The following is a 20,761-nucleotide window of genomic DNA, read 5'->3' on the forward strand; positions in this document are numbered from 1 at the left end:
CAGGCCAGCAAGAGGCCTCAGGCAGTCTGGTAGGGGCCCGTGTGGTTGGGACTCAGGGCCCACCTGAAGGTCTAGGGCCATGGAAGCCTCTCAAGGCTCTGGGACACCTGTACAGGCCCAAGAGGGCTGTGAGCACCCCAAACACGGAAATTGAAGTCTCCCAGCAAGCAGTGTGGCTTCCGGCCGATGGGGCTGATTCAGAAAGTTACTACCACGTAGCATTGCTGGTGCCAGATATCAGGATTCGTACGTGAGTCTGTGCAGTCACATCAGTAGCTCAGACTCAGGAGAAATGGGGGTGGGGGTGGTGAGGTGTTGGCTTTGCAAAGCAGATGACACGGGCTCCACAGAACAGCAGAGAGCCATGCTTCAGGAGGTGAGCGGATGGGATTTGGAGATGGGTGGATATTGCACGGAGAGAGAAGAAAGTAGCTGTCTGGAGAGCCCAGGACCTGGCTGGAACAACAGGGTGCAAGGGGTGGTATGCCCCTGGCAGGCAAGGTGAGGACACTGCAGCCCTGGGGAGGGGACAAGAAGCCTGAGGCACCCTGTGGGCTTGTCAGGAGCTCCCTCAAGGAGGGCTCAGCCCCAGCTCAGCAAGGGTGGCCTCCAAGGCAGAGACTGAGGGGGGCCTCAGGTGGGTCCCTCTGCCTCTGCAGTGAGTGCTGAGGGGCCCAACATTCCCCCCTACTCCCACCACACCCCATCATGCATAGCTCGCTCTGACACGCCCACACCCCTGCTGACCCAGGGTTACTCCCTTACAGCAGCACCCACTGTCCACACCTGGGCTGAGGCAGGGTGCGGGACTGAAGGGAACATCCCACCCCAGTTCATGGCCTGGAACCTCCTCATGTCCTCCCTAGCTGCTTCCCTCTCTCCAGCCCTCCCAGCCCCTGCTGGCCTCCTATGGCAGGAGCCCCTCCTCCATCTTGAGGACCATGTCCCTGCTATGGGATCATGCCCTCTTTCTCCTGTCCCTGCAGTCATCTCACTCCACTAGGTCACCCCAAAAGAACCAAACATGCACTGGTATCTACCAGTTAAAACACAAAAACAAACAAAACCCTCCTCCCATGACTTGCTGTCCTGGCTGCTGGGGCTCACAGTCCCTGTCCCTGGGAGGCCACACTAGTTCTCGCTGATGGAACGTGGGCTAAGGGATGGGCACCATTTCTGGACCTAGGCCTACAGCCTCAGGGTGATGCCCCCTCACTGGTGTTGGGGATTCCAGGACCGCCTAGCACCTCTTACCCCTTCCCCAGTGGGTTTGTTCCTGGCCCGTCCCCACTCTCCCTCCTGCCCTGTCCCTCATCAGCAAGCCCCACCAGCTTTGGCCATCACCAGAATCCGTGGGCCCAGGTCCCCTGGCCACAGCTGCACTCTCCCATCTCCTTCCACAGGAGAGGAGCTGTCTCACCACCTGCCTGTGGGGAGGGCAAAGAAACCACTCGCTCTGGGAAAGGCAGACAACCAGAAAAGCGGCCAGGGCTCCTGGCAGGCCCTGCAGTGGCTCACAGCCCCATGGAGAGACCGTTCCAGGCCAGTGTGTGTCCCATGTGGCCTTTAAGATAAGACCTTGGCCTTGGCCCCTTACAAGAACATCCTGACAACATCACAACCTCTAGCCCCCCAGCGGGTTCTCCTCTCTCTTTGGGGAGAGCTGTGGAGGGTGGGGCCAGGCCCAGACACTAGATTCCAGCAACCACAGCTGCCACAGGACTGCCCACCACAGTCCCCCAACAGCACCCAGGGGATGCTCAAAACTATGGTGCTCCTGGCACTGCGTCTGCCTGAAGCCCTGCCAGAGTGCCACTTTGAGCATGAAATAAAAACCCCTCCTGGTGGGGCCAGCCATGCAGGTTCTTCAAGTGATGCAGGTTCTGCAAGTGGGAAGATTTAGGCCTCCAGACCTTTGTACAACCCTCATGCCTGGGCTCCTCCCCTTCCTCCCCCTCTCCACACCTCCTCCTTACTGTCCTCCTCTTCCCCCTCCCCTCCTCCTCCTTCCCCCTCCTCCACTATACTCTTCCACCCCACAACTCCTCCCATACCTCCTCCTCCCCCACCTACTCCTCCTCCCTCTCCTCCTCCTCCTAACTCCTCCTCCCCTTTCCCACTCCTCCTCCTCCTCTACCCCTTCTTCCTCCTCCTACCCCTTTTCCTCCTCCCCACACCTCCTCCTCCTCCTCCCCCCACACCTCTCCTACTCTTCTCACATGGCTCAAACCAAGGGCATCTCTTCCATTGGGTGGTCCCTGGCCCTGGCAGAGCCAGCACCTCAGTCCCTCTCTCACGCCACTGGCTGCTGTTTGCCTACCTCACATGCAAAATACCCGTCATCCCCAAGGTAATGCATTCTGGGCTCCCTATGCTGGCTGAACACAGGCAGCTGTCAGTGATCCTTTGTCCCCTTCCCAGGAGGGCAGTACATGGTCCAGTCTTCACTCCCTCATCCCCAAAGTCCAGGCTGAGCTTGGCCAAGTGGACCTGGAGCCCCTCCCAGAGCCAGGCCTTCTGGAGCATTCTCAGTTGCACACATTTGACCTCCTGCATCACCCTACACTGATTAATGGACCAGAGCAGTGCATCCGTGTGGGCTGAAACGTAAGTCTCCAGGCATCTGTGAAGTGATGACGTAGGCAAGGTGTGAGCTGCACAGTGGGATAAGCTGTTCCTCGCCCTGTCCCGGCCTGCAGGGCTTTATTTTGGATAGACAGCATATGTCCTGGACTGAATGTGGGCACCATGCCCCGGGTGGTGCTGTGGGGAGTCAGCGTCCCAAAACTGGGGCCGCTGGGCCCAGGGGGCACTAAGAAAAACCTTCCCCTATCCCATATGACCTCATCTCCTGCTCCCTCACCCTCAGCAACACTCCAGATCCCAGGCCTCTGCTCTCAGCCCATCTCCCCCATTTCCCAGCATCCCCCATGTTCCCCAAACATGATGTTCCCAGTCCCCTTGGGCTACAAAACTACTATGAGAGAAGAAAGAGTGTAAATAGGCATGAAGAAGCATGACTTTCACACAGGTATAAAATGAGCATGTGTGTAGTGGCTGGAACAGTGTACCCCAATAAGGACTCACTCCAAGTCCTAGCTCCAGAGCCTGCGCAGGAGATGTTATTTGGAAATAGTACCTTCACAGACATAACCAAGTCGAGGATCTCTAGAAGAAATCATTGTACATTAGGTTGGACCCCAAATCCAATCACTGGAGTGCTTACTGAGAAAAGAGAGAAAGATGAGGACACTGAAGGAAAGGCCACGAGACAATGGGGAAAGGGCTGGAGTGAAAGGACCTAGGCCAAGGAGCCTGGATGGCACCAGAGCGGGAGGAGCCCCAGAGGGTTCTTCCCAGAGCCTCAGAAGGAACCAGCCCTGTGGACACCTTGATTTTAGCCTCCTGGTTTCTAAAACTGTGAGAGAATAAATTTCTGACATTTTAAGCCACCAGGTTTGTAGTAATTTGTTCTGGCAGCACTTTGACAAGGACAGTATGTCAAAGGTTTATTTAAATCATTAACTAATGGGCCAGATGCGGTGGCTTACGCCTGTAATCCTAGCACTCTGGGAAGCAGAGGAAGGAGGATCACTTGCGGTCAGGAGTTCGAAACCAGCCTGAATAAGAGTGAGACCCCATCTACTAAAACTAGAAAAAATTAGCCGGGCGTGGTAGTGCACACCTACAGTCCCAGCTACTCAGGGGGCTGAGGCAGGAGGGTCGCTTGAGACCAGGAGTTTGAGGTTGCTGTGAGCTATGATGACACCATGGCACTCTAGTCCAGGCAACAGAGTGAGACAAAAAAAAAAAAAAAAAGGCTAAACTATTAACTAATGAAAAACCAGTTCAAAGAAGTTCAAGAACCATGAATTTATATGAAGTAAAGGAATGCTAAAATGGACTTAAAAATAGATGTAAGACCAGCTTTTTCCACACGAAAAACAATGGAACCTCCATTGGACCGAAATTACTCACATGTCTATAAAAAGGAATTGTTGGTAATGCTATCAATTATCTGTAATTTACATATTTGTAAAATAGATAAAGACAGTGAGGGGCAGGAACCTGGTAGAGTCAAAATCAGATAACCTGGAAAGGTGTGCTCTAAATATGGGTACTTTTCCACTGAAAATGCCGACAATGTATCTTTCTTGCTTATTCCAAAGTTTAAAGTTTTCATTACTAACTCCCCATCTTCACTTTTTCTTTTTCTTTTTTGAGACAGGGTCTCACTCTGTCACCCAGGCTGGAGTACTTGCTTGAGCCTAGGAAGTGAGCTGTGATCTTGCCACTGCACTACAGCCTGGGTGACAGAGTGAGAACCTGTCTCAAAAAAAAAAAAAAAAAAAAAAAAAAATACAGTTATCATATTGCACAGCAATTCCATTCCTGGGTGAAATGGAAACACATCCATACAAAAATCTAATCTATTCTACATGAATGTTCATAGCAGCATTCTTTATAATAGCCAGTGGAAACAACCAAAATGTCTATCAATTAATAAATGACTAAATAAAATGCAATACATCCATACAGTAAAATATTGAGCAACAAAAAGGAATAAAGTACTGACACATGCTACTGCAAGGATGAGCCTTAAAAACATTAAGTGGAAGAAGTCAGTCACGAAAGTCCACATATGTATGACTCCATGCATATGTGTGAAGTGCATAAGGGCACAGAGACAGGAGATAGAATAGCAGCTGCCTGGGGCCAGGGACAATGGAAAGGTAGTGGGGGACTGGCTAAAGGGTATGTGAATGTCTTAAAGTTAGATGGTAGTGAAATTGCACAACTCTGCTAATATATTAAAAACCAGTGGGTCGTGCCTAGGCATGGAATTGCTGGGTGGTATAGCAGCTCTATGTTTGACATTTTGAGGGACTCCAGACTGTTTTCCAGTTAGTGATCTTTTCTTATATTTATTTGCCATTTGTATATCTTCTTTGGAGAAATGTCTATTCAATCTTTTGCCCAATTTTTAATTAGGTTATTTACCTTTTTATCATAGAGTTGTGAGACTTCATTATATATTTTAGATACAAGTTCTAATCAGATAGATGATTTGCAAATATTTTATTCACTTTCTTGAGTTTTTTTCCTTTTAAAACTTTATTTCTCTTATTTTTTATTTTTTGCCCAGCTGACACCTTGATTTCATTTTCTTTTCTTTTTTTTTTTTTTTTGAGACAGAGTCTCACTCTGTTGCCCAGGCTAGAGTGAGTGCCGTGGCGTCAGCCTAGCTCACAGCAACCTCACACTCCTGGGCTCAAGTGATCCTCCTGCCTCAGCCTCCCGAGTAGCTGGGACTACAGGCATGCGCCACCATGCCCGGCTAATTTTTTCTATATATATTTTTAGCTGTCCATATAATTTCTTTCTATTTTTAGTAGAGATGGGGTCTCGCTCTTGCTCAGGCTGGTCTCGAACTCCTGAGCTCAAACGATCCGCCCACCTCGGCCTCCCAGAGTGCTAGGATTACAGGCGTGAGCCACCACGCCCGGCCTGATTTCATTTTCTTAAAAATTGATTTTAGGCCGGGTGCGGTGGCTCACACCTGGAATCCTAGCACTCTGGGAGGCCAAGGCAGGTGGATCATTTGAGCTCAGGAGTTCGAAACCAGCCTGAGCAAGAGCGAGACCTCGTCGCTAATAAAAAATAGAAAGAAATTAGCTGGACAACTAAAAATGTATAGAAAAAAATTAACCAGGCATGGTGGCGCATACATGTAGTCCCAGCTACTTGGGAGGCTGAGGCAGGAGGATTGCTTGAGCCCAGGAATTTGAGGTGGCTCCCTGCCCAAGGTGATGTCATGGGGCCTGGCTCTAGGGCTCTCAGCGTGGAGGGCAGCACACTTCTTTATTTTTCTGAATTAAGAGCCACCATCCCCTTCCCCACCCTACCCACTAAGCCAGCAGTCGGCCAAACTCAGCCACCAGAGGGCCTACCCCTCCCCACCGCAGTGCTGGAACCCTGTGGTCTGGAATCCAGGCTGGTCAGATGGGGGTGGTCTGCTCTTCCATTCTTGAGAGTTAACACCAGGGCTGCTGCTGAAGCAAACCGCGGGAGTTGAGTCGGGGGTATGAAGGCTGGGAAATTTGGGTAACCGGAGGAGAAGTTAAGGCTTGGGATGGCGGCTAGGTACTGGAGTAATTGGAGACAAGGGTCTGGGGGTCTGGGACTGAGAAAAATGGGTAACTGTAGAAAGCAGGCTGGGCAGATTGGGAAGACTGGGGATCCTGGAGCTCCAAGTCCATGGGGTGTGGCTTCAGGCACAGCTGGATCCAGGTGATCTCAGCATGTTTTCAGGGTTCTGCCTCTCTCTACCTCTCAGCTCTGCTTGCCCCTGGCTGCCTTCAATCTCAGGTGGGCTCCCTGAATATCTGAGTAGTCTTTACAGCTCTCAAAGCAACTCATGCCCCTCAGACAGATCGCACGGTGTCCTCTGACTTATGTATTGCACAAATGGGTGGGAGGACTGGCATTGTGCCTGGAGGATAGGTCACACACCCAGCCACAGGGTGGCTGGGACTGGGCAGGGGGTGCTGTGATCACTCCCCTGGAAGCTGCAGTGAGGATCAGGCCAGTTCTCAGACTAAAGGAAGCCCAAGTAGCCCCACAAGGGTGGGCAGCAGGTTCCCCAGAGGGGGTAGGGGTGGCCAGAGGGCCTTAAAAGACCATTATCCCATGTTCCCACATCAGGCAATGGGGTCTCTGAGAAGACCCAAATCAAAGGGCATGACTGTCCCTTCACCCAAGTGTCACCTACAGTTGCATCAGAACCCACATCTGTCTCGGGACTCCACTGAGCTGACACCCACAGGACTGCAGGAGGGTCGAGGCTCTACCTTCAGTCTTCAGTCAAAGCCAGGTGAGCCTTGTCCCGGCACTCATGGGTCAGCTCAGGTGAGATGGCCACACACCTGGGAAAGGAGGTGGCATGTGGCAGCCATGCCTTGCCTTACTCTGGTTTCGAGGAACCGAAGGGACTTCTCCTTGTGGTGGGACAAGGAACAGTGAGCCTTGCGGTTCAGACTTTGCTACTGCTCAGGGGACAGCCCTCTCTGCGGGGACAGCCAGGTGCCTTAGGCCCTGCCTCAACTGCTGCCTTCCCTATGCAGTCTCTTCCAAACTCTCCCAGCACCAGGACTGAGGGAGCCCCTTGGGCTGGGTTGTGAGCCTTGGAGCCTCTGGCTAGCTGCTGTCCAGCTGGAGGTGGAGGGAGCCCTGACCTGGGCAGGCCAGCAGGCAGGGCCATCCTGCCTCCTGAGGGACACCCCTGGGTTCAGTCATGGGAAACCATGAGTGAGTGGCTCTCAAGGACTTGTCCCTAGCATCTTCCTATTACTTTGATGCCTGCCCCGTTTCCTACAAGGCACCCACAGGAAGCCCTTGGATACTTCAAAGGGCAGTGGTTTCCTCAGACCATCCACCTGCTGCCCCTTCCCCTGGGTTCAGGGCCACCTGCCCCCTTCTCTCTGAGTCATGCATGTCTCCCACCAGGGTCAGGCAGACCCAGACTCCTGTGTGACCCTCGTGACTGGTACACCCTGCACAAACACACACACGGGCAGGGCAGAGTTCCATGAATGTCTCTGATCACTGCCCAGTGGGAGGGAAGACAGGAAGGAGCTGGGAGTGGTTCCACCAGCCCCCAGCCCAGAGTGGACAGGAAAGGGCAGGCCCCCAGCACCTCAGGACCGGTGCCGAGAGGGTTGAGACCCAGGCCTGCTGCCCTAGGGCATGCTGCCAACCCCAATGCCTCAGCCTCCCCTCTCAATCTCTCCCCGCTCTCCCAGCAACATCTGAGGCTCACACCCAACCTGCCAGTCCCCAACCCCTAGAGCCCTTCGGTGCCTGCCCACCTGAAAGTGGAGCAGCCTTGTCCAGCCACCCCTACCCCAGCCCCCTCAGGCAGTCAGCCAGCACCCTAGGAGGCCAGGGCCAAGCCTGGGGCTCTGGCCCCTCCCCAAGCCAGAGGCTCTGTTCTTCCTACCACAGCCCTCTTGCTCAGATGGCCCTGCCAAGATGGGAAGCAGGGCTGAAGGGGGAGGAAGACTAGGCCCTTCAAAGGCCTACGTGCAGGCCTAGTCAAGGACAGGAGGCTTCTGAAGTTTAGAAAGGACATCCGGAGAGTGGAACAATCATGGGTGGAGGGCAGCCAGCAGGCGCAGGAGCCAGTCCCAAGTGCCTGCACCCCCACTCCTCGTAGCTGCAGGAACCCTGTGTCTGTGAGGATGGAGCTGTGATGCCACAACAGTCACAGCGATCACAGCTCAATGTCCTGCCTCCCTGGGAGGCTGAGTTCCCCATGGACCACTCCTTTCCACAGGCCTACAAGGTGGGTGGCATGCAACGCGGCCCAGGCTCCTGCCCTGGCAAAGCCTCCTCAATACCCTGTTCTGGATCCTTGCCACCCTTTTGCCTGGTTCAGGTGCTCTTTCTGATTCATTTCCACACAGCTCCAGTCCCTTGTGCAAGAGCCCAAGAACTGCCCAGCCTGGGACATGCTGGTCAGTGACAAGGCCGTGCTCCCTGCAGATGCCTACAAGCACGGCCCAGACTGCTCAGGACAGGGCTATCCCCGCCAGCAGCACAGGGAGGAGGCAGCTGCAGCCGGGTCTGCCCGAATAGTGGGTGTGGGGCCTTTGGGGATCCAACTGTAGGAGGAGCTAAAACCTATAGAAGCTGGTGGCTGGGGTGGGGGGTGCTCTCAGGCCGAAGGCTGAGACAGGCTAGAATCTCACACCCCATCTCTCCCAAGTCCCTTTCACAGAGCCCCTTCTGTACCTGGAACTTGCACTGAACCCCTGGTGTCAATCCCCTGGCAGGATGCTCCCAGAAAGCCAGTGGGCAGCAGTCATTCCAGGTCCCAGGGGTGGACTTCAGTGTGTCACAGCCCAACCGGCCTGGCCTTCATGTCCTTGTGATGCTGCAGGGAAGAGGGCCTGCTGCTTCTCGGCAACCATACTGCCTCTGACCACCACAGCCCGCGGCCTGTGTGAACCTGGAGCTAGCCTGCACCCTCACTCAGGGCGGGTCCAAGAAGCACCAGGGAGAGCGGTGGGGTGGGAGAGGGGTGTGTCTGGGCTCAGAAGGCGTGACACCAGGATCTGTGAGACCCACCTGCCCAGAAAAGCTGTGCCAGGACCCTGGCAAGGGACAGCTCTAGTTCTCAGAGGCATCTGCACAGGAGATGTTCACAAGACTAACAACTCCTACTCTCTGAGTAAGAATGTTTTTTTACTGTCCAAATTCCATGTAGGTCCCCAGCCCAGGGGCTTAGCCCACAGCCCCAACCCAGCCCTGGCTCCAGTCCTGCTCTTTGTTCTCGGTGCCTGAAGTGCCAGGGTCTCCTGTGGAGTGTGCAGGTGTCTCTGAGTGTGCCACGTGGGGGTCTCTCTGGGCCACAGGCACTCAGGCCTGTGGCAGCCTCAAGGTGAAGACAGGAGTGGAGTGAGGACCCCTCTTGCCCAGGCTCAGGGGCCACAGGGGTCCACACAATCCTTTCCGCTGTGGAACACATGGTAGATGCTGGTGGGAGGGAACATAGCAACAGCGCCGAGCAGAGAGCCCACCTGGATGGCCACACCAGCTGCCAGCAATGCTCGCTGGCCCCCACCGTGCAGCAGGGAGCTGACTGCCACCTTCACATATGAGAACACGCCCAGACACAGCACCCACGACAGCACCTGAGAGGGGACACAGCAGCAGGCTGAACATGAGATGCCCCTGCTTCAGGGCAAACCCGCCTCCCCATTTCATGTCCCTGCTGTGCTCACCACAAAGACCACCCCTGCAGACGTGCCCACTAGGGGTGGGCAGGGGCTCAGGACTGCCAATGCCATCAGGTAGGCTCCAAAGAGCATGCCCAGTAGAGAGAGACCGCTTAACCCTGCCAGGGACCTGCCAGGGATGAGCAGAGACTCAGGGTTGGCTGTGCCAGGACTTGGTCTTCACCCCTTGGTCACTTCCACCCGCCAAGGGATTTGGGGCCCCTTGCGTACCTGCACAGCACACCCATGGCCAGGAAGCAGGCAAGGGGGTTGGCGGCACTGCCCAGCACCACGGCCAGGTGATAGGCCAGGCGCCCGTAGGGCAAAGAGGAAAAGCTCTGTATTGCGGGCAGCACGCCATTGGTCAGTGCATTGGTGACAGCCAGCAGACCCAGCAGGCAGGCACTGCGGGCCGAGAGCAGCCCATAGGCCTCAGGGTCTGGGCCAGGGGTGGTGCCTGCCACCTGGCTTGGTGGCTCCTGCAACAGCGAGACCTCTTTCTCCTCCTCCTCCTCTGCTCCTGGGGCTCCCACCTGCAGGCCAGGCCCTGGGCCCCCTGTGGGTGCAGATGGTAGTGACGGCAACAGCAGAAGGAGACCCTGGAAGGCGGCAGCTGAAGTGACCAGAAGGGCAGTAAGTGCCCAGAAGAAGGTGCTGGCAGAAAAATGCTCAGGGAAGTTCAGTGGGGGACCAGGAGTACCATTGGTGGGGGCTGGTGGGCACTCGAGGCGGCCCACACCCTGCACTAGGGCCAGCACACAGGGCAGCAGGGCGCTGAGACCCTGACCCAGGAAGAAAGACCGTAGGAAGGGAGGTGGCAGGTGGCTCAAGAAGGGCAAGAAAGTGACATTAGAGGCACAGGAGGCCATCGCCAGCATCAAGGCCAATGGTAGGAAGGCCACGGAGTGGAGCTGCCCTGCTACTGGGGCTACCTGGCGCCACAGAGGGGCCAGCAGGGCTGTGCCCACCATGCTCAGCGCCTGCACCACCTGTATGGGGACCCGCTCGCCCTTGTCCAGAGTCAGCCGCCTCCACAGGGTCACCACCAGCAGACCCAGGTTCCCCAGCGCAACACACACAGAGAGGTATGCAGGGAGGCTCCAACCTGCAGGGAAGGGGATTGGCCGTGTAAGCGGCACGACAAAGAGCAGCCGCAGCCCACCTTCCTGGGCACACCTGCTTTGGCTTTCCTGCACCTCCCTCCCACTCACCCTCCGGAAGGTCTTTTACCACCACAGGCAGCTCCACCCAGATCCCGTTGACCGCAGCCCACGAGCCCATGCCGAAGAGAGCCACCAGCAGGTGGGTCAGCGCCAGACGACCTAGCGTGGGTGCTGCCATTCAGCCCAAGGCTGGGCCCTCCAGGACAGGGCAAAGATCACAGCCAGCTCTTTCTCCACCTAGGTCCAGAGACGCTTTGGCTCTTCTGAGAACTGAAGATCTCTTCTAGCTTGAGGGAAACAGACAGGCGTGCTGGACGGATTGGGAACAGAATCGACTCCCAGGACCAGAGGAACTAGAGGGAGCGCCGGGGGCGGGACCGGGGGCGGGGCTGGGCGCGGCTGAAACTACCGATGCCGGCAGGGAGAGAAGTCAGCTCAGGGCGCCGCGGACCCGGGGGAGGGAGCTGATCCTCCTGCCCACGGAGGACCAGGGCTCCGAGTTGCCAGAACCACCACCACCACCCTCACCCGCCAACGGACCCCGGGACAAAGCGCCGCTCAGGTGGCACGCACGCCCCAGGGCTTGTGCAGTACCCAGGACTGCAGGAGCCAAGTCTGACTCCCGGCGGGGCCGCGCGCGCTCTGCCCAGGGGCCGCCCCCTCGCCGCATTAGGTGGGCGCCCTGGAAGCCGCCCCATGCGTCGGGGGCCCAGCACACCAAACGCTACCCGACCAGCGGTCGGCCTTCCCGCCACGCGGGGGCGCCGCCCCAACCCGGAGCCTGCAGGGCTGGGGTTCAGCAGGGCAGGGCGGAAGCCGGGACCCGCAACTCACCAGCCGGGCCTCCGGGACTCAGCTAGCAGGCCCGCCCTGAAATAGCGAGCCGGAGAGCTGGGCATCTTGCTAGCCTGAGGGGCGGGGAATGGGTCGGAGTGCCCCGCCCCTTCCGCGCACGGCCGCGCCCCTTCCGTTCAGGTTGGGTGGGCCCTGGAGCGGCGTCGGCGGTGATGGCTGCTCGGGCTGCCCGGCAGGCCTGGCGCAGAGGTGGGGTTGCGCCGCTGGCCGGCGCGCGGGTCCGCTCGGCCGAGGACTGGTGGTGGGATCAGCTGGCGCCGAGCGGCTCTGGGTGCCACCTGCTACAGTCGGACAGCATGCTGCTGGTGCTGCCCGGCCCAGGGCCCGCCCGCACCCGCACGAAAAGGCGAGCCGCCCGCCGCGCTCAGCGGCAGCCTCACCCGGGCCCTCGCGCCGCAGCTGCCAAGCCCAAGGCCACGTCCTGGCCGGAGCCGGCGCCCGCGCCCGAGCAGGGGCCCGACGCTGGCTGGGGAGACCGCATTCCCTTGGAAATCCTGGTGCAGATTTTCGGGCTGCTGGTGGCGGTCGATGGGCCCATGCCCTTCCTGGGCAGGTAACACTGCACCCACAGCCCAGGCCTGTCGAGCGCAGCGGCTTGGACCGCAAGTGGTCCGAGCGGGTGGCCGGGGCAAGGGCAGAGAGCGAACGCGTCTGAGCGCGGATACATTGGTGCTCAGACGTCTATCCGGGAGCTCAGTCTCCCTGGGGGTCCATTTGGAGCCCCGAGAGCCGGGCTTTGAGCTGAGGGCAGGTACCCTTTTAGGAAGCCTATGGTGGCAGCCGGTAGGGGCTTCGCCCACGAAAGACCCGGCACCCTCAGCAGAGCTGTCCTCCCAGGGCCGCGCGCGTGTGCCGCCGCTGGCAGGAGGCCGCCTCCCAACCCGCGCTCTGGCGCTCCGTGACCCTGTCGCCCCCGCTGGCTAGCCGCCCTGCCAAGGGTGGAGTCAAGGCGGAGAAGAAGCTCCTTGCTTCCCTGGAGTGGCTTATGCCCAATCGGTGAGGGGTTCCCTCTTTTCTTTATCCCCTGGCTCCACCTGTGTGGTGTGTGGCAAGCCCTAGGCCCCTTCTGTCTTCCTGCACCAAGGTGTTGGGTGGGGAGGACTCCAACAGGAGGGGCAACGTGGGGATACTAGTGCAGTTCTGCCTCTGCTGTCGGCCCAGGTTCTCACAGCTCCAGAGGCTGACCCTCATCCACTGGAAGTCTCAGGTACACCCCGTGTTAAAGGTGAGAGCTCCAGGATACCTTACACACCAGCCATGACCCACTGGGGTTGTCCAGTACTCTAGGAAGTAGGTCAGGCACCTTAGGGCCCAACGCTACCCCATGGGAATGCCTGCCTGCTTTTCCTCTTGTCTCCTCCAGCAGGGAGGTCTTGGAGGTAGGGGAACCCAGGTAGGCCTGGCATGGGCAGAACAGAGGTCATAGCTGAGGCAGTTGAGTGGGGTGGTACCATCCACCAGTTTCTTTCCCCTGTGAACCTTAGCCTGCCCTCCCCCAACTCCAGTTGGCCCTCTGTCTTCTCAAAGCTGGTAGGTGAGTCCTGTCCTCAGCTCACTTTCCTCAAGCTTTCAGACTGCCATGGTGTGACCACTGATGCTCTGGTCATGCTAGCCAAAGCCTGCCGTCAGCTCCACAGCCTGGACCTACAGCACTCCATGGTAAGCCCTGTGTCCCAAGGAGCCCTGACAAAGACTGGGCTGAGATGACAGGTTTCTTGTGCTGGGTGCCCAGGTGGAATCCACAGCTGTGGTGAGTTTTTTGGAGGAAGCAGGGCCCCGAATGCGCAAACTATGGCTGACCTACAGCTCCCAGACAACAGCCATCTTGGGCGCGCTGCTGGTAGGTTGGTGATGGGCAGGAGCAGAGCCAGATGCTGAGCTGGGGACTGCCAGGATGCTGACTCTGGTGTCCCCCACCCCCACCCCTGCAGAGCAGCTGCTGCCCTCAGCTCCAGGTCCTGGAGGTGAGCACTGGCATCAACCGCAATAGCATTCCCCTCCAGCTGCCCGTCGAAGCGCTGCAGAAAGGCTGCCCCCAGCTGCAGGTACTTGATGCCCCACCCATTCCACCTGTCATCCCCTCCTCCCTTGTCTGCAGCCTGGGCCTCACCCCCAGGTGCTGCGGCTGCTGAACCTCACGTGGCTGCCCAAGCCTTCCGGGAGAGGGGTGGCTCTCGGACCAGGCTTCCCCAGCCTTGAGGAGCTCTGCCTCGCCAGCTCCACCTGCAACTTTGTGAGCAATGAGGTCCTGGGCCGCCTGCTCCACGGTTCCCCCAACCTGCGCCTGCTGGATCTTCGAGGCTGTGCCCGTATCACGCCTGCTGGCCTGCACAATCTCCCATGTCAGGGTCAGCTGTGCCTGGGTGGCGGCTGGGCAGATGAAATGTGGGGACTCTTGCCTGCCCTGCTGCTCATGCTCACTCCTCTCACCTTAGAGCTGGAGCAGCTTCACCTGGGCCTGTATGGCATGTCAGACCGGCTGACTCTAGCCAAGGAGGGCAGTCCTCTGTTGACCCAGAAGTGGTACCACACCCTGCGGGAACTGGACTTGAGTGGCCAGGGATTCAGTGAGAAGGACTTGGAGCAGGCCCTCACTGCCTTCTCAGGCACCTCTGGGGGCTCACACCCAGCCCTGTGTTCCCTTAACCTCAGGGGTACCCGGGTCACACCAAGCACGGTCAGGTCAGCACCCCCTCCCCTGGTCCTTTAGAGCCAGTACACTTATCTCCCTGTCTGCCTGGGGCCCAAAAGTGCTGTCCTTTCTGGCTTGTGGCCTCCAGGGGTCTGAGAGAGGAGAGCATGCCCTGCTTGGCCTGGCCTTGGCCACCCAGGGGTACTGGGATTGGCCTCGATGGCTGTGGGTGGCAGAGGCAGGTGTGCAGCAGAAGCAGACAGGGCTTCCTAGTCTGGCCCAGCCCTTCTGTGGCCTGGATCTTCTGGGCAGCAGCTCAGCTCCCCTGGCCTGCTCTGCCTCCACAGCTCTGTGGTCAGCAGCTGCCGAGGCCTGCTGTACCTCAACCTGGAGTCCTGCCGCTGCCTTCCCAGGGGCCTGAAGCGGGCCTACCGGGGCCTTGAGGAAGTCCAGTGGTGTCTGGAGCAGCTGCTCACCACCCCTCCCTCCCCCCACTAAGCAGCTACACACCTCAGAGGCCTCAGCCAGCCTGCTCCACCCTGTGTGCTTCCCCAGTTTTGAATATTTGAGCATTTTGTTACAATAAAACGTTTTTTAGGAACTCTGCCTGGTCTTTGGGGTAGGGTTGAGGAACAGAGGTTATAGCTGATGGAGCCACTGGGGGCTACAGCTGGCCCAGAGGCTATGTGTTTTGGGGGTGGGGTGGCCCCCAGTGGGCTCTTGAGCCTACCCTGGCCACCTTTTGTCTGCTCACTGCTGGGCTTGAATCTTGGGCTGAGAGTGTGTGTCCCGCCCTCGGGTACACTGAGGGGAGCTGTCCATGGATGGAGGGGGCAGAGGTTCCCATGGAGAGGTGGGGCCCTGCTCAGCATGGGGATTGGTGAGGGCTGCCTGCCTGCAGATTTGTCTGCAGCTTAGACGTGGCATGTCCAGCCATCCACCCTTCAGTTGAAGACCAAACCAGGCTGCACAGGGTGTCTCCAGTGGGGCAGAATCTGACCGGGAAGAGCACGTCCACCGCAGGGGCTGGACTGGGACTCCCCAAAGGGTTGGTCAACAGAGCGGCCCCTTCTAGAACCTGCCTCCTGGAACTTCTAGAACCCGTGCGCCGCCCATCCCGGACCACTGCCTGGCCTCACTGCTCTGCCCGTCGCTTGCGAGATCCTGCTCCTTCCTGAACCGCAGCCCTGGAGAATTTGATCTCCCAGGTGGGAGCATGACTGTGGGCAGTGGGTGGTGGTAGCGGGTGAAGCCGCCAGGCTGACGCTTCTGCCTGACCCAGACCCCTAAGGGCCGGGCCAGCAGCCTGCCCACTACCTCTGGCGGCAAGCACTTCCAGCTCTGGGCCCTAGGACTCTTCTGCACCGAGCGCCACCTGGCCAGTCGTCTCAAGAACAACAATTTCTTCCCGTTCACGCAGCAGCAGCCAGACGGTGCGCGCGGGCGGGGCGGGGCGGGGCGGGGCGAGACTCCGGGGAGGAGGGGGCCGGGCCCGGAGGCCTGAATAGGGCGAGGCCAGGTAGGCAGGGCCAGAGCCCTGGGCGGGACCGGCCGGTGCCTTCGGGGGCTCAGACACCGCAGGCGGGACAACGCCACTGCCCGGAGCCCTGAGCTGGCGGGCTCTTACTGGCAAAGACCTAGCACCGCCACTCCCTGGCTGCGGGCATGGGTCAGCAGTCCTCACGCGCCGCCACACGCCGCCCCCAGTCTTTGTCCTCGAGTACTACCTGGACACTTTGTGGAAGGGGACGCTGCTCTTCGTCGTCTGCGTGATCCTGGTCAGCTTCAGCTCCCTAAGACAGGTTGGAGGTCCTGGGCCCTACCCCACGGCCTTCCTCCCCTGAGGGCTGGACCAGACGCTCCGCACCAGCTCCCGAAGTACCCCTGCCCCGCCCCCAGAGCGCCCGCCTCCGCCCGCGCAGCTCAGACGGTTCCCGCGGCGCCCGCAGGTGCAGGAGCAGGAGACGTGGGGCTTCCCTATGTACGGCATGGGCGTGGGCCTGTGGCTCATCGTCTCGTCGCTGCCGCGGCGCCGCCTGGTGCTCAACCACACGCGCGGCATGTACCACTTCTCCATACAGGGCCGCACCGTGTGCCAGGGCCCCATGCACCTGGTCTACGTGCGCCTGGCGCTCAGCTCCGACGGTGACGCCCGGGACAGGCGGCCGGGGGAGGCTGCTGGGGAGCGGGAGGGGTGGACAGGCCAGCCCGCTGCCCCGCCCCCGTCCCAGAGGCCCCCGGCTGAGCCCGCGCCCCTCCCCAGCCCACGGGAGGTGCTTCTTTCAGCTGGTCCTTGGCGGCCACAGGCTGGAGCCGCTGGTGCTGGTGCAGCTGTCGGAGCGCTACGAGGTGAGTCCCGCCCCTGACATGACCCCTCCTCAGGACTGAATGACACTGACCACTGTTTAGTTTCTTTGGATGTGGCCATTTCCCACGCAAAGGGTAAATATAGTGCGGTCCTCCGCGCTGGGAGCTGGCGGAGCGGGCGCTGGGCTGCAGGCGGGGCCGGGAAGGCGGCTGGTCAGGGGAGGGGAAGCCTAGAGGGCGCGGCGGCGGGGCCAGTCCTGTCCGGGTCGGAGCTGACAGCCACCCGCTCCGACAGCAAATGGAATACCTGGGCCGTTACATCGCTGGGAAACTCAACATTAACTACTTCGACTACCTGGCCACGTCCTACCGGCACGTGGTTCGCCACTGGCCGCTGGGGGCCGCCTTCAGCCCAGGCATCGTGTTGCGCAAGGACCGCGTCTACAACAGGCCGAGTCTCACTCAGTCCGACCTGGAGGTGTGACTCTGAGGCCTGTACTCCCCCTCTTCCCCACCCCAAGGACTGTGCTCTCCATTGCCCTGTAGCCTCCCATCCCTACTCGGGCGGAGCGAATGTCAGGTCCACCCACTGGCCTTCCTCTCAATAAAGCTGCCTCAGTTTCCAGACCTCGTTGGGAGACTGGGGAGGCGCTCCTGTTCCCGGGCCTTCCACCAGTCCACACTGCCCAAGGCCTCAGGGAGCCCCTTTAACCAACAGCAGCAAACCCCAGATGGGAGGTGGAGCAAGGGTGGCTGCAGGCAGGCCTCTAAGAGTGGAGCAGGTAGGCTCAGGACTTGCTGCCCTCCTTGGCTAGCACACTTCACTGGCCCTACCTGACTTCAGAGGTGCTGGCCAATGAGTGGCATCCAGGAGTCCAAATCTGACTGGTCCAGTCTGGGTCAGGTGCCTGCCTCTTCCTAGTCCAGCCAGCAGTGGGATGGGGTAGGACCAGAGAACAAGCCCTGTGCCTGGGGGTGCATCCTGGACTAAATATCCCCCAAAGTTGTTGCTGCATACCTCCTAGGCCACAGCATGAGGCCTCTTGTGGGGTATACGCCTGTAGTGACCACAGCACTTGCTCCATGTGCCTGCTGGAGCTCCAGTCCCATGTTCCCTGTCCAGTAGAACCCCCAGCTCTCACCCCTACACCTGAGGCCTCCTGGGCTCTGGGGGCTGCCGTCAGAGCAGAGAAAGCAGTGGGCCATGGGGTTCTAGGAAGAGCAGTGCCAGGCACTGTCCATCTGGCTGTCCTGGTCAGCCTGCTACTGGCCTAGGTCTTTGGGCATTGTGTCAGCTAAGTGTTCTTGGAACCAGGAATGGCTACATAATATGCAGGGCTCCATGCCAAATGAAAACTTGGAGCCCCTTGTTAGAAAGTTATTAAGAAAGTAAGCACAGTGACGTACATCTGTAATCCCAGCTACTTGAGAGGATAAGGCTGGAGGATCGCTTGATGCCATAAGTTCGAGGCCTGCCTGGACAACATGGCAAGACTCTGTCTATAAAAAATAAAAATAAAGTTGTGAGGAATTTCAAGATGGAGACAGGAGAGTATTAAACCAAGCACAAGGTCCTGAGCTTGGTGCCCTGTCATATGCCCATGAATCCAACCCTGCTTGGAACCATGACTTGGAGTCACTGGGTCAACCCCTAACCCCAAGGCTGGCCAGACCCAGTGGGCACATGGGCACCCCCACCCATTGCTGGGGCATGGTCTGGGGGCTGTTGGAGTTGCTTTAGGTAGTCCCTGGAGGAATTGTTAGTAATGACACAAGAGCAAGGACCCCCTTACCCCCAGAATATGGGGCCTAAGATGTCCCCAGAGTGGCAGTACTCAACTTTTACCAGGGTTTGGGTTAGGGACTTAGTTTAACTCAGGCAAAGTCCCTGCTTTTCTGGAGCTGATGACCTAAGGGGGACCCAGAATGCAGAGCTAACTTCTACGCATCCAAGGGGGCTGGAGGAGGGGTAGGGTCCCTCTAGCTAGGGGCTCAGGAAAGGCCTTTCCTGGGAGTGGTCTTTGAGTTGATACAAGCTGTAGGGGAGAGCATTCTGGACAGAAGGGACAAGAAGAACAAAGGGTGTGACACAGGACTGAGCTGCATGTGCTCAAGAAGCTGCAAGGAGACTAAGCCAGTCACAGGGGAGAGGACTTGGGGAAGGAGGCCCGAGATGATCTGGAAAGAGCAGGCAGAGTTTTTGGTCCTCCTTGCAATGGGAAACTGCTGGAGAGTTGTAAGAAGAGATGCACTACGCTCCAGGGAAGGAGTGATGGAAAAGGGCCCCGAGGCTGCAGGAATTGTGTAACGACAGAAGGGGCCAGGCAGCAAGAGGAGCAGAGGACCAAGGATCACCAGCAGGTATGAGCTACAACTGGAAGGCAAGTGGGCAGGACTTGCTGGTAGGCTGCGCATGGGCTGCAGAGAAGAGCAATTCCAGGTGAGTCTGGGTTTCTGGTTGGGCGCTGGGGCTAGGGGGTGTGGGGGGAGGCCTGGCAGCCAGGAATTCTGAGTTAGAGCAGGTGTGTGGGACTTTGTCAAGGGAATTTGGAAAGGCAGAAAGGCTATGGAGAGAAGGGGAAGGGGGAAGCACAAACCTGAACCATTGTCACCGCTGAGGTCGCCACAACCAAAGCCCTGGTTGAGAAGTTGCTGGCAATATACAAGTGCCTGGCTTCAGAGATAAAGGGCAGAGGAGAGGCCCACGGCGGAAGGGCTAGAAAACCAGAGAGGAAGGGAGAGGGGACCCAAGTCCAGCAAGATGGAGGCTCACCAGGAGTGGCACTGCTCCTTCAGGAACAGCCTCAGAGAAGGGGACTCACCAGCACTACCGAAGTGGCGAAGTGGCGGGGAGTAGGGGGCAGTGGCAAGAGGGAAGTAAAGATCACACAGGAAGTTTCACTGTCAAGGGCAGAGAAACAAGGTGGCAGCTTGCAGGAGGAGGAAGGTCTTGCTTGTTCACTTTAAAAGGCATATTAGTGCTGGGCGTGGTGGCTCATACCTGTAATCCTAGCACTCTGGGAGGCCAAGGCAGGAGGATCGCTGGAGGTCAGGAGTTCGAGACCAGCCTGAGCAAGAGCGAGACCCTGTCTGTACTAAAGTAGAAAGAAATTATTTGGACAACTAAAAATGTATACAGAAAAAATTAGCCAGGCATGGTGGCGTATGCCTGTCGTCCCAGCTACTCGGGAGGCTGAGGCAAGAGGATCGTTGGAGCCCAGGAGTTTGAGGTTGCTGTGAGCTAGGCTGACGCCACGGCACTCTAACCTAGGCAACAGAGTAAGACTCTGTCTCAAAAATAAATAAATCAAAATAAAATAAATAAAAGGCATATTAGTGTGCAGGTGGGAATGACCCAATATAGATTTATTATGAAGCAGGTCCAGGGGCCATTTGCCAGAACACAGTTCTTGGCTGGGCAGAGAAGGAGAGGATTAGGAACACAATTGGGATTAGAAGCAGGGTCTTTTTGTCCCTCTTTCACTTACTCCTTCCTCCTTAGAAAAGGACCCCCCATATTTAGCTAGGCATATGGTCACACAGAATAAAGACTACAATTCCCAGCCTCTGTTGTAGATTGGTACAGGTGGTTATGAGATGAATTCTTGGCCAATGCAATATAAGAATTGGTGCTTGTAATTTCCAAAAGTGTTCTTAAAGGGGTTTGCTTGTCTTTGCCATTTTTTTCTTTTTTGTGGGCTGGAATGTATTCATGATGACTGGAGCTCAGCAGCCATTTTGGACCATGAGGTAGAATGCATGTGTTGAGGATGGCAGAGCAACAGGATATTGCAGAGCTTGGTGATTGTGGAGTTACCCTACAAATCCTGAATGGCTTCCATTGGAGTCTTTTTATGTGAAAGAGAAAAAAATTATACAGTTTAAGCTATTGTTACTTGGAGTTTTCTAACACTTGCTGCAAGCCTGATCCTAACTAATAAGAAGGTTGTTAGCTTTGAAGGGGATTAGGAGGTTTTAAGGGAAAGGGGAAGGTATGAAATAGTCCTTTCAGGGAATGGGAGAGT

General features: G+C 57.7%; 3 protein-coding genes across 5 annotated transcripts; 2 read left to right on the plus strand and 1 right to left on the minus strand.

The window, feature by feature from the left end:
• Nucleotides 1-9,233: 9,233 nt before the first annotated feature.
• SLC52A2 (solute carrier family 52 member 2) lies at nt 9,234-11,850 on the minus strand. 2 transcript variants are annotated; one of them, XM_069465864.1, is made up of 5 exons: nt 11,777-11,850; nt 10,991-11,229; nt 10,011-10,884; nt 9,786-9,909; nt 9,234-9,695 (listed from the first exon to the last, which is right to left on the minus strand). In XM_069465864.1, exons 2-5 carry the CDS (start codon nt 11,118-11,120, stop codon nt 9,483-9,485), a joined length of 1,341 nt encoding a protein of 446 aa, XP_069321965.1. In that variant the 5' UTR covers nt 11,121-11,229; nt 11,777-11,850; the 3' UTR covers nt 9,234-9,482. The 2 variants fall into 2 exon arrangements, with proteins under 2 accessions (XP_069321965.1, XP_069321966.1); XM_069465865.1 differs by lacking the exon at nt 11,777-11,850 and having other exon boundaries at nt 11,010-11,051.
• An 82-nt stretch (nt 11,851-11,932) lies between these two features.
• On the plus strand, nt 11,933-15,029 carry FBXL6 (F-box and leucine rich repeat protein 6). 2 transcript variants are annotated; one of them, XM_069465866.1, is made up of 9 exons: nt 11,933-12,350; nt 12,635-12,793; nt 12,959-13,022; nt 13,325-13,456; nt 13,530-13,637; nt 13,729-13,842; nt 13,914-14,145; nt 14,233-14,479; nt 14,777-15,029. In XM_069465866.1, exons 1-9 carry the CDS (start codon nt 11,950-11,952, stop codon nt 14,925-14,927), a joined length of 1,608 nt encoding a protein of 535 aa, XP_069321967.1. In that variant the 5' UTR covers nt 11,933-11,949; the 3' UTR covers nt 14,928-15,029. The 2 variants fall into 2 exon arrangements, with proteins under 2 accessions (XP_069321967.1, XP_069321968.1); XM_069465867.1 differs by having other exon boundaries at nt 12,959-13,004.
• A 616-nt stretch (nt 15,030-15,645) lies between these two features.
• Nucleotides 15,646-17,220, plus strand: TMEM249 (transmembrane protein 249). Its single transcript, XM_069465585.1, has 6 exons — nt 15,646-15,651; nt 15,712-15,862; nt 16,137-16,231; nt 16,379-16,574; nt 16,693-16,778; nt 17,032-17,220. Exons 1-6 carry the CDS (start codon nt 15,646-15,648, stop codon nt 17,218-17,220), a joined length of 723 nt encoding a protein of 240 aa, XP_069321686.1.
• The last annotated feature ends 3,541 nt before the right edge of the window (nt 17,221-20,761 follow it).

This window comes from Eulemur rufifrons, chromosome 3 (genome assembly GCF_041146395.1).
Source record: "Eulemur rufifrons isolate Redbay chromosome 3, OSU_ERuf_1, whole genome shotgun sequence".
Classification (NCBI taxonomy): Eukaryota; Metazoa; Chordata; class Mammalia; order Primates; family Lemuridae; genus Eulemur; species Eulemur rufifrons.